Source organism: Rhipicephalus sanguineus, chromosome 8 (assembly GCF_013339695.2).
Source record: "Rhipicephalus sanguineus isolate Rsan-2018 chromosome 8, BIME_Rsan_1.4, whole genome shotgun sequence".
Classification (NCBI taxonomy): domain Eukaryota; kingdom Metazoa; phylum Arthropoda; class Arachnida; order Ixodida; family Ixodidae; genus Rhipicephalus; species Rhipicephalus sanguineus.
Window position 1 is genome coordinate 150,170,043 of NC_051183.1, and position 21,887 is coordinate 150,191,929.

Here is a 21,887-nt window from a genome sequence, read left to right on the forward strand (position 1 = left end):
TAAACACATTCAACTATTAAAACTACAAAAGGCAGTGATTTACACAGATTCTCTAAGCGTGGTAAAAGCCTTAAAAACTCTGAAAAGACACAAAAGCCCCGTCTTTGTCTCGCTGTATTCTCTTTTAAGCACGATATACGCACTCGAACAACATGTCGTAGTGTGCTGGGTGCCAGGGCACCGCGAGATTCAAGGCAACGTGTTGGCGGACCAGCTAGCAGCATCCGCCCACGAAAACAGTCACAATACATCCTTAGCTATTCCCCCACTAGACCTAAACACTTCCTGAAAAGAAGGCTCAGAGCCTTTTGGCCGACCACATGGGATATGCATACACGAAATAAGCTACACGTTGTCAAACCGCATCTCGGTAACTGGCCGCCAGTATCAAAATCACGCCACACAGAAGTTACACTCTGCAGACTTAGGATCGGTCACACATACAGTGCACACACACACCTTCTGTCCGGTGGCGAGCCACCTTTGTGTGATAGATGTGGTCAGCCACTCATTGTCCTTCACGTCCTCATTCAGTGCAAGGAACTCGATGCTATCAGAAAACAGCACTTTTTACTACCCTACCGGCAGCAATTTCCATTTCATCCTTCAATGTTCATCGGTAGGGACCCGCTTTTTACATATCAGTCACTGTCTGCTTTTTTAAACGACGTACAGAGTTTTCATGTCATATATCAAGGTGACCCGTAGCACGGCCTCTAAACAGAGGTCGCTGCTGCGGTGAATACGTTAAAGACAGCACTTGCCTCGCGGCCCTTGGACTCAAGGGCATTGACGAGGCATTCGTGCTGATGTCATATCTTCATAGTCTTATTCTTGCGACCACTTGCCATTCATTCCACTACACATATTTCACGTCACTTTCATGATTTTAATACATATATATATGTTTTACCCGCCTTTAGCGCGAGGAATTTTAAGGCCCCTTTACAGCTACTTACCGCAACCATTGCTCACATCCTTTTGTCTCATGAACTGGCGCTCTTTGGCCATCAATTGGCCCTTGCGCCATTAAACACCACATATCATCATCATCATGTCGGGCAAGCAATCGTGTTAACATATATACAGAGCTCCGTCTTTTCAGCTTTATCCGAAAAAATATGATAAACGTACGCCGGTAAAAGTTTTGACAATTCGGATTTGTCCGATAAACTCCGATTTCAAAGGCTAATATGACATGGTTCCCTTCTTTATCCAAAGGGCAAGTTCTAAGCGCTCATTGATACATCTTCTGGTTTGACCGATTTCAAGTTTGCCGCGCGTTGCTGTATTAGGTGACGTAGCTGTATTGTGCTCCGACTCAGCTTCCTACATGCAGAAGCTTCACAAGGACTTGCAACTCTCCAACACCGAATTCATGGCGCTTCCCTTCAAAGATCCGTGCCACCTACTCAACAACGCTCTCGAGGGTGGAATCAGGACGAGCTCGTTTAACGTAGTTCACGATTTTGCTGTGCACTTTCTTGCCCTGTTGAGGTCGTCGCGGGAGCTGCGCCGTAAGTTTGGTCTTGTGTGCTTGGCCATGGGCATGCCCATCAAGTCGCTGAAAACCGTATGTCCGTCGAGGTGGTTCTCTTTTTATGAAGCTGTAGGAGATATCTTGGACTACTGGCGCCAAGCCAAGGGAACGAAGTGTGAGAAGCTCAAGAGTTTTATTTCATCGCCTGAAGCTGTGCACGACTTGCTCGTTAAGATGAGGTTTCTGAAGACCCATTCGCGTGCCCTGCTCTGAATCATTAAGGAATTTCCGATACTGGGTATACGTGCAGGGCAGGATGGGCTGCCCTGCGCGTTCGAAACCTATGCGCCTATTTTTAAATTAGTGCTTCTTGAAACTGACGACATGAGCCAGCTCCTGAGTGATTTTGCGAACTATCAGTGCTATGAAATATGTAACATTGTTGAACCCCTGTCATTTTGGAGACATCACTATGTCCAGTGGCCAGTGCTTTCACGCTGCGCGCTGCGTCTTCTGGCGCTTCCTGCTTCTAGTACTAACGTTGAAAGGGCATTTTCAGAGCTGAGGGTCGTCATTGGAAAGGAGCGCGGTTCGGTCACTGACAGCAACTCGTAAAGTATGCTTGCGTGTTTTACAATGAGCTTTAAGCATAAGGTTGTTATACGAACAAATACAGGTGTTATGTGTTGAAGTATTTCCTTGTGCGTATGTGGTTTTGTGCATTCAAACCTTCTAGAAAAAAAATGTGCTTCGTGTGTTTTGATGTTTTAGTGTTCAGATATTAGTTGACCTAAGATTTTGGCGCTTCCAGAATAATAAGAAACTCCGAATTTCGGAGAATTGGGGATTTACGAGAAATAAACTCCGATAAACGCCGTATTTCCGCCAAAAATATTAACTCTGATAAGCACCTGCCGATTTTTTCAAAAAAGAATAAACAGCGAAAACACGGAGTCCTACATATATAACATAGCGCCGTAGAGGAGTAAAAAAAAATGGGGAACGCTTAAGCTTCGCCTTTAAGAGTTGAACGCGATAGCGATATCATGCCCAGTGCGTACTTCGACCACTACGTGTGTGTAACGAACTGCGCGCACTAAGGTGCGCGCCTCATGTGATGGGTAGCATGCTTTAAACCAGGAGTAATTATGCGCGAGAAACTTTTTCGAAGTTGCGATGCACCCACTACGTGGTCTTAAGGGCACGCAGTATTGTGTTTGCCTTTTGTAATGGGTGGCTAGCTTTAAACCACCAAGTCGTGGTTATATTAGCATGGTGTGACGCCCGAAGGCAATCCACGCTTGCACCACGCAATAATACTGCGATAATACGTATCGTACTGTGACATCTGTATATAGGACGCGTATGTTTGTGAAGCATCAAAGTTGCTTTCAGTGCAGTTCCCAGCAGAGGCGCGGCTGTGTGGTTGAACATCTGTTTGCCACGCAGCCGGTCTGAGTTCGATTCTCATTCGGACCCAACGATTTTATTACTTATTTTATTCTTCTTGATTTTTCTGTTACAGACAAGATGATGATTTTTTTGCTCACAAACAGCGACGGCGACACCGAAGCCGACACGGGGAATTTCTGCGAAACGAGCTCTTTAACGCTACCGCGTTAATAACAACCAGGTGTCACACAATTCGAATGGCGCAACAAGTGACCAGGTTGTTGATTACTTCCAAGCCATTACAATAATCTCAGCCATAATTCTTCATCGTCATCAGCCACAGCACAAAGTGCACAATGCCTTACAGTTGTGTAGCGGGTACCACGCTTCTTTGCAGAATGACGAATAATGGCATAGGGGATGCTTCCGTACTTCATGAGGAGGAGGAATAAACCTTATTAAGAACCAGCAATTTAAGTTCCTTGACCTAGGCCTCCCACGTGGGGACGTCGAGGTCTTGCCTCTTCGCCGCCTCGCGGGCTTGCTGGATGGCCCATAGCTGATCGTCGAGGTGGGAGCTGCGCAGAGCAGCGCACCATCTCGACGAGAGGGTCTCGGTAGTAACATGCTGGTACTGGACGGGACATTCCCACAGCATGTGAGGGAGCGATGCTACTTGTGTCTTGCATATCTTACAGATTTTCTTAGTGTATATGTCGGGGTAAATCTAGTGATATCTGGAAAGTGACGGGTCGGAGTTTGTTTGTAGCAGGCGTAAGGTAGTGGCCTGAGCTCGGCATAACTTGTGGTTAGGTGGAGGGAAGATTCTTCGGGAAAGGTAAAATGACTTCATAAGGTCGTTATAACTGGTGAGACGATCGGGAAAGTTACAATGATTTATGGCATAGGGGGTACCTTGCATGTGTAGATGTATTAATTTCCCCAAGAGAATCCACAACGGGCTCTATAAAGGCCGCTCTTCCAGCTTTCGCTGTGACTGTGCTGCGTGTTCCGTGCAGGCCTGGCAATTAAAAAAAAATCTCTAGCAATGCCTCATTGCCACCAAAACGACCACAACAAGTGCGTACAGATACAGTATATGGGAAGAAGCTAATTGGCATCCTCGGCTACAACAACAGGATAATTGTGCACGATCAATTGTACAAAATCAAACCGCCACTATCTACAAGCGGGCGCGCTACAAGTGCGGAGTTAGCGCTTGTATACGTGTGGTATGTTATTCCAGCACTCGCTGTGCAGGTAAATTGAAAGCACATAAATGTACTTACGTCTAGAAATGTACGAATTGCTGGTACCTTGCTGCGAATATTCGACCTTAGCCCAAAGAACTGTGTCTGTCGCACGAAAGGCCTAACTTAGGCATGGATAGAAGCAACCCCTCCACTTTGTTTATTCAAGCTGGACAGGTCTTATGGGGATTCGAGGAATCATATTTGGTCCAGGGGTTCAAGAAAGAGAAAGTCTTGATTGTTTGATCCTTGTGCTGAGTTTCTCGCATGATTGTGTGAAAGTTACTCTACTACGAACTCTCTATTTGATAATGGCTATCTGCAAATGCATGTAACTTATAATTATTCAGTTATTACAACTTACCCTGCATGGTGTTCTTTATTCTGTTTTTGTTCTTTTCCGAAATATAAATATTTCCCGAAAATAAAACGCGTATTCATAATATCTCTTGTGTTTTATTTGGCTACAGGTTTGACGCTGGGATTAACTGACTATTTGTGGCTACTTTTCTCTTCACTCATGGCTGCCTTTACAATCTGCCGAACAGCCTCTTGTAGCTACAAGGTCCAAGTCTGGGTCAGTTCGTACATGGCGCTGAGGCAAAAACCGCTCAGATTAGTTTTTAAGAGCACAGAACTCCGATTTTCTATACCAGTCACGTGGCAGCACAGTGAAGTCCAGTGCCCATTCTTCGCTGGTTGTCGAAAGAAACAGCTCCAATTTGTTGGCCCGAAAACTCCGCCAACGAGTGCTGCTCAGCGTCTCCGTAGCTTCTCCTTATGGAGGCGCAAGCCGATTCCGCGACCGCACCCAACAGAAAGTAGCGGACGCATCCAACGTTGCGGCTCCCCAATAGGTGTACCTATCCTCTATTACAAACTGCCAAAAATGAAATTCATTTAAACTTATTGGTTAGTTGTAATTCATTACGTACGAGTGTAATCTGTGGAATATCCTCGCGGACAGTGCGGCGATGCAAATGTATGCAAGCAACGGCTAAAACAGCTCACTTAGGAGAACGTGTCTGCGACGTTGATGTCCCTCTGTGTCCTTCCTGCGAGTAATGAGTGGCGTAATGACCTTCCGCGCTCCTTTGAAATGCATGCCGAAGGAGGGCCTACAAGAGTCGACCGTCACATGAATGAAACCTTTCGCTGCGCTGCCTTTCAAATTTAGTGTTCAGAATTGGTATTACCTGAAGGTAAATTTACTGAATACTGGGCAAGTTGCCGCTTCATACTTCAAAATTGGAGTGCGCAAAAAAGAAACCTTTAAAAGTACACGATGACAAGGGCGCAATAAAAACAACTACATCTATTAACCGAGGACGAAGGAAATACAGCGCCGCCCAAAAGTAAAAATATATTCTTAAAAAGACGTTTCGGCTCCCACACGGGAGCCTTGTTCACAATGAAGCATGTGCAGAAAGTTCGCTTACTTAGATAAGTAAGCGAACGCCTACATTCTCGCCAATGCAATATAATGGCTGCCCTGTTAATGAATCTCTTTTATGCATTAGGCGGTTATTAGTGCATCCAGCACTCTGTCGAAAGTGTCATTGCACGCGTGACTCCCGCGCATTTCCCCTCTGTATTGATGTTGTACTCATATATTTTCGTTTTCCTATTACTCAACCTACTTGTTAGACGCCGCTTTTGTCGTTCGCTTCTCGTCTTTTGCTTTCTGTGACCTTCAGTTTGAATATGATTATGTATGCGTGGTCATTATATGAATACGAAAGCTAAAAATCGAACATCTGATTTGTAAGCACCTGATAAGGGCAATGTACGGTTGTTTTCTAGTATAGCAAAGCGGGGTTGTCATTGGGCAGATTTTAAAAGGGGCCAGCACTGAAGTGAAAAATCATCGAAATTAGTAATGTAATTTGTTCTTAGCATGAAACTTGTCGCATAATAAAACAGAAGTGCTGTCAATAATACAATTTTCATTGTCGAGCGCTGAATAATATCATGTTGAAGAAGAATAAAGACAAAATAAAGAGCAGTTCTTACCGGTAAGCTGCAAACACATATGGAATTATAGGTTTCGTGCGCTTGCAGACAGCTAACCTCAAAGATTTCTTACCAGAGCAACCATCGAACGTTCAAGCACAATAACTTGACGCCTTAGACCAATATCATTGCTGGGGCCACCATAAAACAAGCCCAGCTTCAAGCAGTGAAGTCTGGTTGAAACGCCTAGCTTCACTTTCTGGCGTGTTCCAGTTTCGTTGTATAACTGACACAACGAAAGATGCGCTCAGTATTGGCATTAGACGCTGGCACGAGGAGCCACCATACACGGCTTGCCCCTTTCATAACGTGCCAGCCACATGGCCCTCCATCTTTGAAACCGCTATATGGTCCCTATAACGCTGCCCCGTCGTGTGTTCGTGCACATCGATGCGCATCAGCCCGCTTCCAGGCGAGAGAGTCTGCACGGACCCAGCAACACGAATAAAACGTTATGAATAACTGGTTGCCTTTCTGCTTACTTGCTGTTCTATTTGCGCATAAGAAAAAACAGCTAGTCAGTGCGGCAAAACTGAAGTGCAATCTACCAGCAGGTGTGCACGGAACCAGGCTGAATTTTTTGTCGCCAGACGTGATCGTAAACTACGCAGTTACGCGCAAAGGCCATCCCTATCGCGCAGCGAACTTGCCTACAGTAGTTGTGGCGCAAGCGTTAACTTCACCCTGATTTTATTCGAAATCGGCTGCGGTCGAGGGAGTGTGAACGCAACATCTCACCTTCTCTTGGGAGGTTAACAGCGCGAAAAGACGCTGTTCCCCTTCCAAGTGTGTACCGACTAGCCCAAGTCTGTCACATTCGCTCTCACGCGTACCATGCACGTCCGGCCGCAGGTATAAATGTGCTGGACTCTGGTTAATTTGTCTGGCACATTCCTACTGGTAGCCATCGTAGCATGTTGTCGTTGTTTTCACGCGTAGGAAGGCCTCCATTATCGATTGACATGGGTGCGGCTGCGGGCACATTTCTACACCAAATTCATACATGCAAGTAAATCTGAGGCTGTGTGCCGTCAGCCGACCTGCTATCGTGACAGCGAGTCTGTTCTGCGTTCGCAGAGTGGGCGCCCGATGTTGTGGAATTGTGCCGCGAGTACATCGGCCAAGGTGTCGTCGGCATCGACGTCTGCGGCGTGGTCGCGCTACGATCCGGGTCAGCCGTCCCTTCGCCGTCAGTCCAGTACGGAGAGGAGATTACCGACCCACTCATCATAGAATCATTCCAGGTGCGCACTGGAGTACGCAGCTCCTTCTTTTTATTTTTGCCGCCTATTTACCAGTGGCTGCTGTTGAAAGACATTCTGCATGCGAATTTGCAAGATCGGCGTGTTATTTTAAGATGTGGCCAAATTGCAAGGATGAGAGAAATGCCCTAAATATATTTGGCCGATGCGCTAATGGCGAAATACATGAAGTAGAGCGAAGCTATAGTTTAACCTGCTTGCCTCCAGAGGGAGGAGGAAAAAATAGACCGAAGGACAGGGAGGTTAGCCAGTTGTCAGACCGGCCGGCTACCCTGCGCTGCGGAAAGGGCGATAAAAATGATTGAAAAGAGGTGTTATAAAAAAATGGAAGAGTAAAAAATAAAAAAAAGTGAAAAACGGAGAGAAGATTACGATGTACGAAACTGCTTAAAGGGACACTAAAGAGAAACACTGAATTGGTTTTGATTGAGAAAGTGTGCTCGGAGAACTCTTGTGTAGTTTGTTTCACCACCATAGGTTTATTATTAGAGGAGAAAACCAAGTTCAAAGTTTCATTTTTAAATTTCGCGCCAAACTTTGTAATTCGTGACGTAAAAGATTTCAAAGAGCACTTGACGTATTTTGGCGCCACTGGCTCGAGGAAATTTCCACAAACTCGTTATGTCAAGTCTCTGGCCTCCTCAGAGGACAATGTACTTCGATTTAACCGATTAGGAACTACGTAGGCCCAAGCAGGCGCCGTCAAATATATGTGACGTCACGGCGAATGTTGCTAGAATTCAAAGGTGGCGTCGACACCTGTATTTTCTTTTTGCGCGTTTTCTCGCTTATTAAGCGTCTTCTCGCAGCAAGCGTGGTGTCTTTGGTATCGTGGAATACTACTTTACTAATGCGAGAAAAATCGTTTTGCTCTTTAGTGTCCCTTTAACGCGTTCACCGCGTTGTCGGTCACCGGTGGGTCACGGCCTGTGCTCCTCCTACGCGGCCGCGAAGTTGCGAGCATCCATCTGCTTGCTGATGCAATAACTTCATCACAATTGAATGCAGAGGTACAATTCATTTTGCAGGAAGTTAATAATAGCCAGAATAGTACTCTTTATGTTAAATGCCATCACCCACCGGTGACAGACGACGCACTCAATGAGAACGTCTTCTTGCTGCGTACGGTGTCGCCAACCGGTGACCCACGCTCGAGAACTCTCCGTAATGTGGTGCCGTCTAAGATTTGAAAATCCAACCGATATTATAGGTTTTTTATTGCATCAGACGTTTGGACGGTGCTGTTGGTTTTAAAGAGCGGAGTGGCGGCCTGTCTCTCTGTTGTGTTCATCGAAAACGTATGGCCGCGGTTTCTCAAATACGTGTCATTTTGATCAGTACATTCGTTCATCCTGCTGCTCCCAAACATTGTAGTGGAAATAATGGATCCTCGTGAGTTTTACAGACGCAAAAGAAAACATAACACAGAGGAAACGAGTGTATGTTTCTGTTTTCTAGTGACGGACACTTTGGACTTCAGCATAGGTTTACGCGAAAAAGGTGAAAATGAGCTTTGCATCTTTCAAATAAAACCGCCAAGCGCTAGTCGCAAAGGCAGCAGCCTCATCTCTTTGGAGCGCATAAAACAGGCATAGGCGCGTCATCCACCGGTGGGTCACTCCGCACGTAAAACGAGACCTCAAGAAAGCGTGAAGCAGCGAACATGTTAGTCTGCCTAAAAGACCTGCTATACGCTAGAAGCGCAAAAACCCCATCAAAGCCTCCTGAGCTGAGCACGGTCTCTTGGAGTGTCCCAAGACCCTTTCCTCCGACAAAGGGCGATTGTCAAGTCTATCCAACACTTTTCAAAGCTCCTTTCTTGCCGCACTGAAGCGAGGAAAATGACAGAGAAGATGGGCGATTTTTTCCTCGCAGCTACAGTCATCAGATCTCCGGCAGCTGTCCATTTCGATCCGAAATAAGTAAACATTACCTGAAGGCCGCTCCAAGCAACAGGCGGCCCAATAGCGTCTCGGGCCTTTATCCACGCCTATAGTGCATGTCAAATCAGCAGTTATGATTAACTTCCGCATGACCGGTTGTTGGTCAAATTGTCATGGCCTCAACTTAGAGGAAATGGCCGAAAAGATGCGCCATTCGCCTTGGATAGCGTCCACGACCTGCATGCCTGCTGGTCGTTTTCCTATGAACCATAGCTGAGGGAGCATGTCGTCATCACTTGACAAGCTCCGCCTGCGTTCTTCTCTATTTTGCTCTTACTTTTTCCGGCCGCACTGCCGGAGGAACAGAATAACTGCTGTGTAAGCGGAGGCTAAGCTGTGAGACATCTTTTCAGCAAATATGGCCTCGTGCCTCTGGTCATTGTCAATGTCCTTGGGAATATCATAACAAGAACTCAACTGCACTTCGTCGGCGTTGCGAAAATCTGAGAAACATCTCAGTGCGGTAACTTTTTCAATAAAGAAAAGAGGGCGCCAGTCATCTTCGCTCCTGAGGCTCGCGCCAACGGCAGAGATGCTTTGTCCAGAACCCCTATGGAATAGCTTGGCTGTCGGCCAAGCGGCTGTTACTGTTATCAGCTGTTACTGGTCACGCCAGTCCAAACTGAACAGCGCAACCTCCCACTGTTACGTTAAGGGGTAATATTTGTGGCTAGAGGAAGGTTCAGTGTGTGTGTGTGTGTATACAGGGTGTTTCAAGAAATGTGTTGGAAAATCCTAAAAGATCAGGGAAATGCGATATGTGCTGGCTGCATTCATCGCTGATTTTTCCGTAGTGGCAGGAACAAGATGTTAAAGGCATCATTTGGCACAGCAAATGAGATAGTTCGATTAACTTTTTAATTAGTGGAGTTAGGCGGTTATGTGAAATGGGAGAATTGAAGTTCATGTGAGGAATCCATCACAGCTTCGAGATATAGAAAATGCGGCCTCTAGTAATTATTGTGGCGTAATCAAATTCAACCAAGTTCAAAGGCGAAACCGAAGCACGAATGAGCGCAACAAGCAGACAACCAGAATGACGTCACTGCTCAAGACAACCATACAGAGGTGTAGTTCTTCTGCGTTCGTTAACGTGTGTGCGGCATGTGAGCTATAATTGCCAGCGCAGCCCGCGCACCCACACAGCGAAGTCGATTGATGGTTGACTTAACGACGCTCACTTATTCTGGCCGTCTCAGAAGAATATGGCAGTTGCCCTATTCCGCGTTTTGGTTTGACCGTTGAATTTGGTTGAATTTCATTACTTCGCAATAATTACTACAGGTCGCTTTTTTGAAATCTCAAATCTACAATAAGTCATTCGCATGAAGGACTTCAATTCTCCTATTTGACATAACCGCCTGACTCCACTAATTAGAAAGGTAAATAATTTAACATTCTTTATTACTGTCGCCAATGATGTCTTTAGTCATCTTAAGATACCTGCAGCTACAGTCGAAGTAACTGTGAAGGCATCGACCAGATATCGCATTTCCCCGATTTTAAAGATTTTACGACAGAAAATTTGAAAAGCCCCGTATTTTAACGTAAATCCAGAACGAAGAAGGGTCCTGTTTTTCTTTTCTTGCGCCACCCTTGTTCATTCGTGCGTTGTGTTAACATGAGCAGCTACCAACTCGTCTAATTTGCCATCGTATTGAAGCGTTTGAGAGTACGCTATATGGCGTGGCAGAAGGTTGCTTACTAATGGCAACGAGAACATTTGGAGGGTTGGGCGAATAACTCCATTGAGAGCGACCTGAAAATGACTCCTCAATTTCTAACACTGGAGCGACTAGAGCAGCAAGCATTCAAGCTGTTTTAACTCGCCGTCCACGTTGTTTCTAGAATGCGTAGATGACGTGTTCTCACCTTTGCTGTAATTATCACATTCTAATATTATTGAAGCGTCCGTCCTAATCTCAGTTGACGAAGGGAAAGGTGCGAACCTTCCTTCCTGGATCGACAGTTTGCTTCTTACCTCATTTTCGAATAGTCGGAGTAATTAGCCTTCATGTTCATTCCTATATGCCTCCTTACAATTTTCTAGTTAGCTCTTTTTTGCTCCTACATATAAACGAACATTTTCTGTCTACTTGAGTGCTTTTATTTTTGCTTTTTAGTTCAGTAAATTTTAGGCAGTGTTCTCTGTAATTATAATCAATTGGTAAGCTGACATTCACAATAGAGGAGTGTGGTACTGTTTTCGCGATGGGTAGCGGAGTGTATGAGATCGCACAAGAACATTGAAATTAAAGAATTGAAACTTTTTATTAGAAGCTCAGCATGTAAAGAATGGCTGCACAAATTGTTTAAGACCATCTATGTATACATGGGGCCCTAGCATAAAGATTTTTAAGTGAGGCTCACTAGGACTGCCCTAAGGCAGAGAAGGGCAAGAAACTTCTAGCCTGTAATCTCAGAGGAGCTGACAAATTTTCACTAAGTCTCTCAAGTGCAGCTTATGAGTGTAAGCGATGGTGCAGCGTGCAGCCTCTTGGGGAATCCACCGGACTGCTCACGCGGGCGAGGCCGGTCCTCCAGCCACAGTGTTGAGGGCTGTGCATGAACTTCATGCCGAGCGGATCGGCCATGGCTACCGAGCCATCTTGGAAGGAGGGTGCGCGTACCGGCAAGCACTGTCAGCTGGCGTCCACTTCGAGTGCTGCCTGACGAGCAGCATACTCACCGGAGCGGTGAACCCTAGTACACAGGAACACCCCGTGCTCAGGTATTCTGTAGAACCCGCTAGCGGAGCGTAACATTGCCTTGTATAGTATATAATACCAAGGGGGTGGGAAAGTGGAGATGTTTAAGCCAAGCATTGGTCCGTGACGAGTGAACAGAAGTGATCGTCACCATGAAACGGTACGCGCACTCATCATAGTTTTCTTCCTTTTTGTCCTGTGCGTCTGTTTGTTTGTTTGTTTGTTTGTTTATTAATACTGTCAACCTCAAGCTGGGGCTTTTACAGGAGTGGGAAACACATACAATGAAATAGCATACACATAAATGCTGAAATTCAAGCAAAAAAAAAAAAGAAAGAAGAAATGGTCATGAAATACGTTACATAATAGAGACATACAGCGAACACAGGCATTTACACTAAAAGACAAAATTAAACACAGGCATGTGCACTTGCATTCTGCGCATTGAAAACAATTAACAAAGCGAGAGGCAATTTACATTGACATCGTGAATTATAGGAATAAAAAAATAACAAAAATAACGTCATCTTCTGCATCGCTCCAGAACACTTGCGCGGACGCGTCCTGCGTTGGACGCAATAACTGATTGGTGAGAGAACGAATACAGAAAGAGAGCAAGAAATATATAGAAGCAGAAAGAAAGAAAGAGAAAGATAGAAATTCTTGGGGAAACCTAATTCACGAGGCGGGATTCGAACCCGCGCACCCACCGTCTGAAGGCGAGCATCGCAACTGCTCGGCTATTATGGCACGCTAACGGAGCGTAACATTGCCTTGTATAGTATATAATACCAAGGGGGTGGGAAAGGGCAGTGAGGGTGAGGAGGATAGATAAGAGGAAGGGATAGAGTAAAGCATAGAAAGAGAAGGAAAGAAAGAGAAAAGAAACAAATAGGGAAATAAAGATAGAATGAGCCAGGAATGGAAAGGAATATGTATAGAGAGGAAACAATAAATCAAAATAAAAAGAGATACAAGAGGTATACGAAAAATGTTTGCAGCTCGATAAATTATGAAAAGGGCGTGAAAAAATAGGCAGGAAAAGAAAGACAAAATGAAACGACAGAGTGCTGACCTTCAAAATAAATATATTTATGGGAAACTTAACTGCACAAAGGTAGCATATAATCACGCAACGCAACATTAACAGAGCTGGAATTTAAACACATACGCACACACACGCTCGCGCACACGCACCGCACACAAAAGTACTTATACAATCTCCCTTTTTTGCAAAGAATAACCAGTGCCGTATTGCCCAGCTGACGGTTAATCAACCATGAAGTTCATTTTGTGGAGTCGCGGGACACGAGGTCGCGGGATCGAATCTCGGCCGCGGTGGCTGCATTTTCGATGGAAGCGAAAATATTTGAGGTCCGTGTACTTAGATTTAGGTGCACGTTAAATAACCCTAGGTGGTGGAAATTTCCGTAGCCCTACACTACGACGTCTGTCATAATCATATCATGGTTTCGGGACGTTAAACACCTGATATTATTGTAAGGGTATGTACGATCTCTACTAAATTCGACCAGTAACTTATTTGGATGACGAACGCCATGTTGTATAGCAGGAGTAAGTGCACTTACAGAAGTGTCGAAATGACGCCAATGCAAGCGAGAAAAATATGCGAAATGGTAGGTTGGCTTTTTTCGAGCGCAATTTTCACTGCCCCAAAACATTGTAGATGTGAGAACAGGGCATTCTGTTAACGCAATAGCGTTAAAGAGGTCGTTTCGCAGACATTCCTGTGTCGGTGTCGGCGTCGTTGGTGGTGAGCAAAAATCGAAAATGATGCAAATAAAATAATAATAAAAAAACATTGGTTCGAGTGAGAATATAACCCACGTTTCCTGCCTGGCAAGCATGTGTTCTTTCACAGAGCGATGCCACTGCTTGAAACAGCTTCGAACAAAAAAATACTATACGAACATCGTGTAGTGGGAGGAGTCTCTTCAACGCATTTAATATTGCGTGGAAGAAGCGTACAATCGCGCCAGGCGTGAAAACATGTGATTTGGGCAGCGACTGGTTGTTTTAAAGTCACACCCATTACAAAGCGCTCAGACATATTTAAGCATCATCATGTGCAAAAGCATCAAGAAAGTGAGCAGCTGAGCAGGTTCGCGTGTTCCCTTAGAGACGCCTTGTGGGCCCTTCGCTGACACGCAAAAGGAAGAATTATGGTGGGTCTGATTACCCTATCGCGTTCTACTCTTCAAGGTGAAGCTTAAGCGTCCTCCAAGATTTTCCTTTTTTTTATGCCCGAATCAGACTGGGACGCGATCGGGTCCAGATTTCATGCTCAATTTACCAGCTTTGGCTAAATATTTCCTTCTCGAATCTTTTCCTTCTCACAAGCTGTCCACGATTTCAAGCTGGTTCAAAGCTTTCTACCCTTTGCAAAGGGCTCAGCCATTATTCTTCACTATCATGAGCCACAGCATCATCAGAGTGAGTAGCTACGTAAGTGGGGATATTTCCTTTGCAGACGCGTTGTGGTTACCTCGCCACTTTACACAGTGATGAATTATGACGCAGTGGGTACCTCCCTACTTGGCAGAATAATGAATTGTGGCCTAGTGGGAACCTCTCAGCTGTACTTGCAGTATTCGCCCAAAATGAGCTTGCAGCGTGCTTTAGGAAGGCCGCTGCTTTAGCTTAAGCTGTAACTGGCCTGCGTGTTCCTTGTAGATGGAATAACATCACAGCACCGAAAATAGAGGACACACGAAGAAGAACAGACAACACAAGCGCTTTCCTCTGTCCTTTGTTTTTTGGCACTGTGAACTAGTTCCATCATGTCTTGGAAACTCGCCCAAGCTTCCGTGCTCCTATGTTTAGCGCAGGCCTGGCTTTATTTTTTTTATTTAGAAAGCTTGTCCTTAGTTATAGTGTTAAAGATCGTGCTAAAGCATGGTGTTAAAGTTGCTCAAATAATTTTTATTTCTTCAGAACGTACAAAGTCAGCGGTGTTTTGACGCACCAATCAAACGATCAAAGTCGGGTGGCCGGTAATACCTGAGGCCTGTTGTTCGGAAATGGCGATGATATGTGGAAGGGATACCACAATCATTGTAATGCTGTGCAAACTAGTGCACTATTCTGGAAAATACAGTGTTTGAATGCGTGTGTGAAACTAAATAGTGCTAACAAAGCCGATCTGTATATTTTTGTTGTACGAATATGTAATGTGTGATAAAGACAGCTGCTTGTATAGCATGTATTTGTGATTACGGATTAACGCAGACTGCGGCGCGACGGTGCAAGTTTCTCGATCAGTGTCGACGACCCGACGATCACGCACACGACTCTTGAAGACGAGTACCGCCTAGCGCTCACGCTCGGACTCGACCCCGCCGATCTGCTCAAATGCGTGAGTGAAGCTCGTCCTGTGACACAAGGCCAGTGTTGTGTATGTGTAAGCAGTGTTTCTTTGTGCAATCTGTTATGCATACAGCTGGTCCTGGTACTGTAGCGAAGCCCTGCTTGCCGGAGACAGGAGCGTTACGACTGGAAGCCTTATGCCCATATTAGGGGGGCAATCATCAGTCCGTACTGCCCATGTCAGGTGTCCCTACGGCTCCTGAAATGGAGCAGTACGGACACCCGACACCCACGTTTAGTGAACATGTATTCACCAAGCTTTATGCCCTAACCCTTTCGGCCCTGGCGGTGTCAATTGACACCATGACACAACATTTCCCCTAGCACCTCAGAAATGAAACCAAAACTGGCCATCCTTGGGGGAATACTTCTTCAATGATCCCCACTGCTTTTGACACCAAAATGGTGACATGCTTGCGGAGCTGGGAGCCGTAGTGAAGAAGAAGCTTGACCGAAGTCATGGGTGACGCCGAGTCGGGTCAGCTGAGGCGGCTAAGCGCAATTTTCGGGTCGACGTACCGAAGCTGTTTCAATGAGTATCACATTGAAAAATCAGACGTGGTTCACATTTTGTGTACTCTAGTGAATAGCGGGAAAAAACATGCCATTTTTCGCATTTCACAACCGCTGAGCCCTGATGACCTAATTTGATGTCATGTCTGTAAATGCATTAATAATTGCACCACTGGCTCAATTTTTCGTTTGTTGTCTTCTGAGGTCATAACTATTAGGAAAACAAACACAAAAAATGTCCCCGACCAAAATAAAAAATCCAGGGCTGAAAGGGCTAAGTGCAAGTCGACAACCCAGCAAATAAAGAATTTTCTCTTGTATTAACAAGACTTGATGTTGGGTCAGATCGTGCATAGTTTTTGGGAAATGAAAGCACAAACTATAAACTCATAGGTTGAGAAACACAGGACAGATGCTAACTTTCATCTACCTTTACTTGACGTTTCGCCAGCGTATGTATACAGAGAAACAGACATGTGCAGTAAGAGAGTGTGGCCTGCTAAAAGAACAAAGGAGATTTTCGGCATATCTTGAGATGAGAGAGAATCAAACTTTATTGAGGGACCAGGCGCGCGTGCTCTTCACCCAGAGGTGGGCGACTTCCTCATTCCAGGTAGCCATGGCTTGCAGCCGACGCTCGAGCCCTGTCCACCAACCGGAGCTGGTCGTCAGGGTTCGCGGACGTCAGCAGCGCCTCCCACCGGTCTTCCGGGTTTTCGTCCACGTTCAGTTCGTCTATGGGCGGGATACTTGGGTTGTTGCGACATCCCCATACCATGTGGTACAGGGTGTTGGCAGTGGCCGGGCAGTATGTACAGTGCCTGTTAAAGTTGCCGGGGTACAATGCGTGGAGTAGTGTACCGTGCGGGTAGGTACCCGCCTCTAGCCTACTCCAAGTCAGTGCTTCCTCTCTAGTAAGCCTTTTATGAGCCGCTGGATAGTGGCGCCGTTGCTTCCTGTAGTGCGCGAGTATGTGAAGAAAAAAATCGCAGCACATCCACGGAGTGAATGATGATGAGTGGGCGAAGCTGCGGAGGTTCATCGGTAAACCGTGAATCTTCCGTGAATTCTGCCCAGTACATCATCACCGACGTGAGATCGGGCGCGTTTATACTAAAGGTTCGATGAGTTATGACGACTTGCAGCTCACTTTAATTTTACATGTACGCTGTGAATTTTCATTGTTTAGAAAACCATTGCTTTCGAAAACATCTGGCGTCTTTCGTTAAGCAGCTGGCGTCTTTTCGTTTTGCTTTAGAAACATCTGGCGTTCTTTCGTTTTGCTTTTACAAAACATCTGGCGTCTTTCGTTGGTTTATTTCATCAATCAACGGCGTTTTGAGCAAAATTTTTATTGTTTAATCACGCACAGGAGAAATCTCACCAGGCGCTACCTTGGAGGTAAACAATGGCTGCTAATGGGAATGAGAGACAGAAGAAGTCGGCTTTTAGCTAACACTTACACTTCTACTTCTACTAACGTTTCCTCCTGGAACATGCCAATGGCTGCTAATGGGGAATGAGAGACAGAATAATTCGGCTTTTAGTTAACGCGCACGCTGCGAATTTTTTATTGTTCAACAACGCACCGGAAAAATCTCCCACCGGCACCACCTTGGAGGTCAAAGCGTAAGACTGGTTACGCACTACGACTACTACGACTACGATTACGAGGGACAAACGGGTGCCGCCTTAAGGAGCTTCGCCCCTAAAAACTGGCATTAGTAACGACTATGCTCTAATAAAATTGGTATCCCTGCGTGTAGCAATAATTCAAGCTGATATCACGAACTGTGCCAATCAAATTCGCGAGAAGCTGTCAGCGCGTAGCGGCTTATGCCGCACTTTAAGCCACCGTTACTACGTGGATTGACGTCTATGTATAACTTGAGTAATTGAGTGTATATCCTAGATTTAATAGGCATGTTGCCTACAATGGCTACTTAAGGGCTACTGATTGACGATAGCGCTGGTACCCAGGTTACAGCGCAGACGTCAGTCTCCTGGAGACGAACTGTAAGCAGTGTTTCTTTACCTATTAATTCAGGGACAAGCAACACTAGCATACAGAATTTCGTCTGTTATGTTGCACATCACCTTTATATATGCGTGTTTTTCGGCAATAAACTTTAGTTGTGAGTCAGCGCCTGCCCTGTGCTTTCTTGCACTTCGTCGTCATTTCGTGTGCGCTGTATCAACCAAGATGAACGCATAGCAACTCGCTCAAGCTTCCTTTCTTATGCATACAGAATGTTGTCATAGGAGTGCAATATGAGCGTTTGTGTGCTGCATTAAAAGCACAAGCTATAACAAACTGTGTGTCTTTTGTCTAATCAACCGCAAGTGTGTAATAACGTTTTCAATAGAGAGTTCGAGACCTGGAGCCTCGTGGACCTTTTCGTCCCAGGAAGTTTGCGAGCCTCCAAGGCGCATGCCCAGAAGCCAAGCCACTCTCGTGCTCTTACGCTCGCGTTGACCCAAGACCCAAAAATCGAGAACTAACATGGGTCCCTAGAGCGTCTTGTGTCGCCAGCAAGATGACGCAGACGCAGCACGGGCCACGACGCAGTGTCTCCCGCGTGTCGTATAACTTGATGCCCCGTGCGTTTTACCAAACGCCGCCAGCGTTTGACCCAATTTTCAAACTCTGCTGATCCTTCGAACACAAGCGCAGCCTACCCAACGCAGCTTGGGGACCCAGTGACTTGGGTCCCCTATTCTTAAACGCTCTAATGTTTATTTTTCCTGCCCTGGGTTGATATAGAGTTATATACTGTCAATAACCTATTGCGAAGTCACGCGTGCCACGGGCTGGCGTATGCGGGTATGTGCCACTCGTGAATGTGAGAAATCGTTTCATGACGTACATGACAGGCATGTCTTGATACTCCTGTCATTGCCTGTTATGTTTGTCGTTCACTTATCTGCTCATATGACAATTTCGGTATATGCAATGTTACGGAGGCGAGTACGATGGTACCAAAACGAAGGCTGCTAGATAGATAGATAGATAGATAGATAGATAGATAGATAGATAGATAGATAGATAGATAGATAGATAGATAGATAGATAGATAGATAGATAGATAGATAGATAGATAGATAGATAGATAGATAGATAGATAGATAGATAGATAGATAGATAGATAGATAGATAGATAGATAGATAGATAGATAGATAGATAGATAGATAGATAGATAGATAGATAGATAGATGAGCGGACGGACGGACGAAAACCATTTAAGTGCCTTTGGTTTGCAAAGAAATGGTGTGTGTCCTAAAAAGTTAGAAATATTTGCTGGACGCTTTGTATTAGAGATGGGTGATAACTGCCTCATCATTAAACCTTGCTCCACCTTGCGGGAATCGGTAGAAATTATTTACTATCTACTGGTCATCTCGATCGACAATGTCACGGTCATAGAATTTTTTAAAACTTTTACGCTTGATTTAAACGATGGTTATACAGCGTAAAAGAATATGCATAGGGCTTTGTGTTATATTTCATTGGCGTCAATTGAGTTACATCGATCGTGTGGCGATTGCTTTTTCCTTAGTACTTATATAAGTGTTAATTACCTTTTTGTTTACGTTATCATTACTCACACTAAGCAAAACAAATGTTCACGGGAGGATGAATGCGTGCAGTTGTGAAAAATTATTGAACATTAACTGTCATTGAACAAAATGTTTCGGCCAGCGTACTTGCTTTTTTCTCAAGGAGACTTACCTTCGTGGGGCAGCTACTGCTACCGTTATGTACACATGGACTCTTGTCGAAACGTCAGCTTAAGCCACACCCCTTTTCAACGGTTTTTCGTTGTCGAAGAAAAGTCAACTGGGCCCTTTTTGCTTATAGAGAGCAAGTACCTTGTCGTTTTGGTGGGTCATTTTCGTTGCCATGAGCGAACAGCGCATACCGGTGCATCTATGGATAAGATGGATAAATGGATAATGTGGATAAAATGGGTAATATTAACTTCCCTAACACTTTGTTTCATCTTGGGCATAAAGTACTGTGCTAATGAACCACGCTATAAATTGCACACAAGAATCACGATTTACTCAATCACGATTTCTTTTTCTTCATTTACATACAGAACCGGTCCGCCATTTCTGCCTGCTTCTTGCCTCCGGATGAAAAATGGGAACTCCAGCAGAAATTCAACGAACTCTTAAATGTGGAAATGTGAAAAACGTGATCAGTGGATTGTATAAGAAAACTACGAATAAAGTTTTCAACACCCGTTGTAGGTTCCACACATAGAACAATGCTATGACTAATCAAAGTATGACTAAAATCCAGGTTTCGTTGTGCTTGTCTTCTGAAGAATGCAAAGAAACGTGCCAACAATAACGACAAAGTGGTTGCTGCTCAATAGTTTATGTTTCCTTGAAATACATAATGTTATTCAATATGAAACAGAATGGGTGGTATTATTGTAAACCACAAGGCGCGGCAAAGTAAGGTGAATAGATTGCTTTCACTGCTTGGGTAAAACCATAGTTGCATAACAAATGTAGAGGGTGCATGAAGAAATGTGTTCGAAAACCCTCAAAACTAAGGGAAATGGAATATTTGCTTGCTGCCTTCATAACTTTTCCTGTGGTGGCAGACGTCTTATGATGGCTAGACATCAATAACAGCGGAAATTAAACAAATTATAATAACTGATTTTTTACTTAGTAGTGGAGACAGGCGCTTGAGTGAAATTGCAGAATTGAAGCCCTTCTGCGCTTTGAAACTTCTATAAAAGAACCTTTCGTAATTACCGCAAAGTAATGAATTTTCACCTTGTTTACTAGCGAAACCGTAACTGAAGAGCTGATGTGTACAACCAGCAGACGACACGAATGACGTCACTCTTTACGGCAACAATTGGAGCGGAGTTCCTCTAAATTGGTTAGTGCACGTTCCTCTAGCGGGCTACGATCCCAAGCGCGTTCTACACAAATTCGAAGTGAAGTCGGCCGGTGGGTGATATAATGACGCTTGCTTATTCTGGGCGTTTCAAAAGAATCAGCGTTCCGGTGTTGATTTTGATGGCACAATTGGTCAGATTTCACCACTGCTGAAATTACCGGCAGCCGCTTTTTGGAAATCCTTAAGCCACGGCAACGTGCTCTTCACAGGAAGAGCTCGAGTTCTCCCATTCGACTCGACTGCATGTTTGTGGAAATTGTTAATTTCATTTGTTTTATTATTGCCGTATGTGATTTCTTTGAAATGTATGCCGCAACAAAAAACCGATTTTGAAAAGACTGAGCTAACATTGAATTTTCTTTATTTTTGAGTATTTTCGGACACATTTCTTGAAGCACCCAGTACAGTTATGTGCGCAATTTACGTTTCAGTGGCTGCCAAGGCACAGCGCTTCATAGGCAACAAACACGCCGATAATGCCGCTCGGGCAGCTCGGGAAGGTACACAGGTAGAGACCATACCACTTTCAAGGTCATATATGCTGCCAGCAGACTTAGCTTGCACAGAAGATCACGATCTCTCTATGTTGCACGTTGAGCAGCCAGACCAACCAGACCGATCGTCAACACAACTTGTCCCCTTTGATGCATCTCTGTATGCCAACTGGACTCTGCCGAAGAGAAGCGTGAACTGTGCTTTATCGCTTAATACTAGGGGCGGCGTTCACGAAATATTATTAATCTCTTATTGGAATGGCCGAGAACGCTCTTTAAGATGTTTGTCGTTGCGAGGAGACCCTACAGCACAATCTATGCGACTGTCCGGGATATATTGCTCAGATACAGTCTCTGGCGTCCGTTCTAGCGCACCTTGACAGTAGACCAATGTCTTTTGAAAGCATTCTTACATGTCGTAGAGAGAAGATATCGCAGCTGAAGGCGACGAAGGCATTGATTCGTTTTTTTTTTAAGAAACGGACTTATACAAGCGGCTGTGGCAGTGATGTCGCGTACT

General features: G+C 44.9%; 1 protein-coding gene across 1 annotated transcript in view; it reads left to right on the forward strand.

Annotated features, from left to right (window-relative positions):
- LOC119403587 (uncharacterized) overlaps positions 1-20,142 on the forward strand; it is a 72,550-nt gene extending 52,408 nt beyond the window's left edge. The window contains exons 9-12 of the mRNA XM_049418365.1: positions 7,213-7,379; positions 11,827-12,071; positions 15,298-15,424; positions 20,050-20,142. Coding sequence (XP_049274322.1) covers positions 7,213-7,379; positions 11,827-12,071; positions 15,298-15,424; positions 20,050-20,142 — 632 coding nt within the window. The remainder of the gene's footprint in view (positions 1-7,212; positions 7,380-11,826; positions 12,072-15,297; positions 15,425-20,049) is intronic.
- Positions 20,143-21,887: the final 1,745 nt, after the last annotated feature.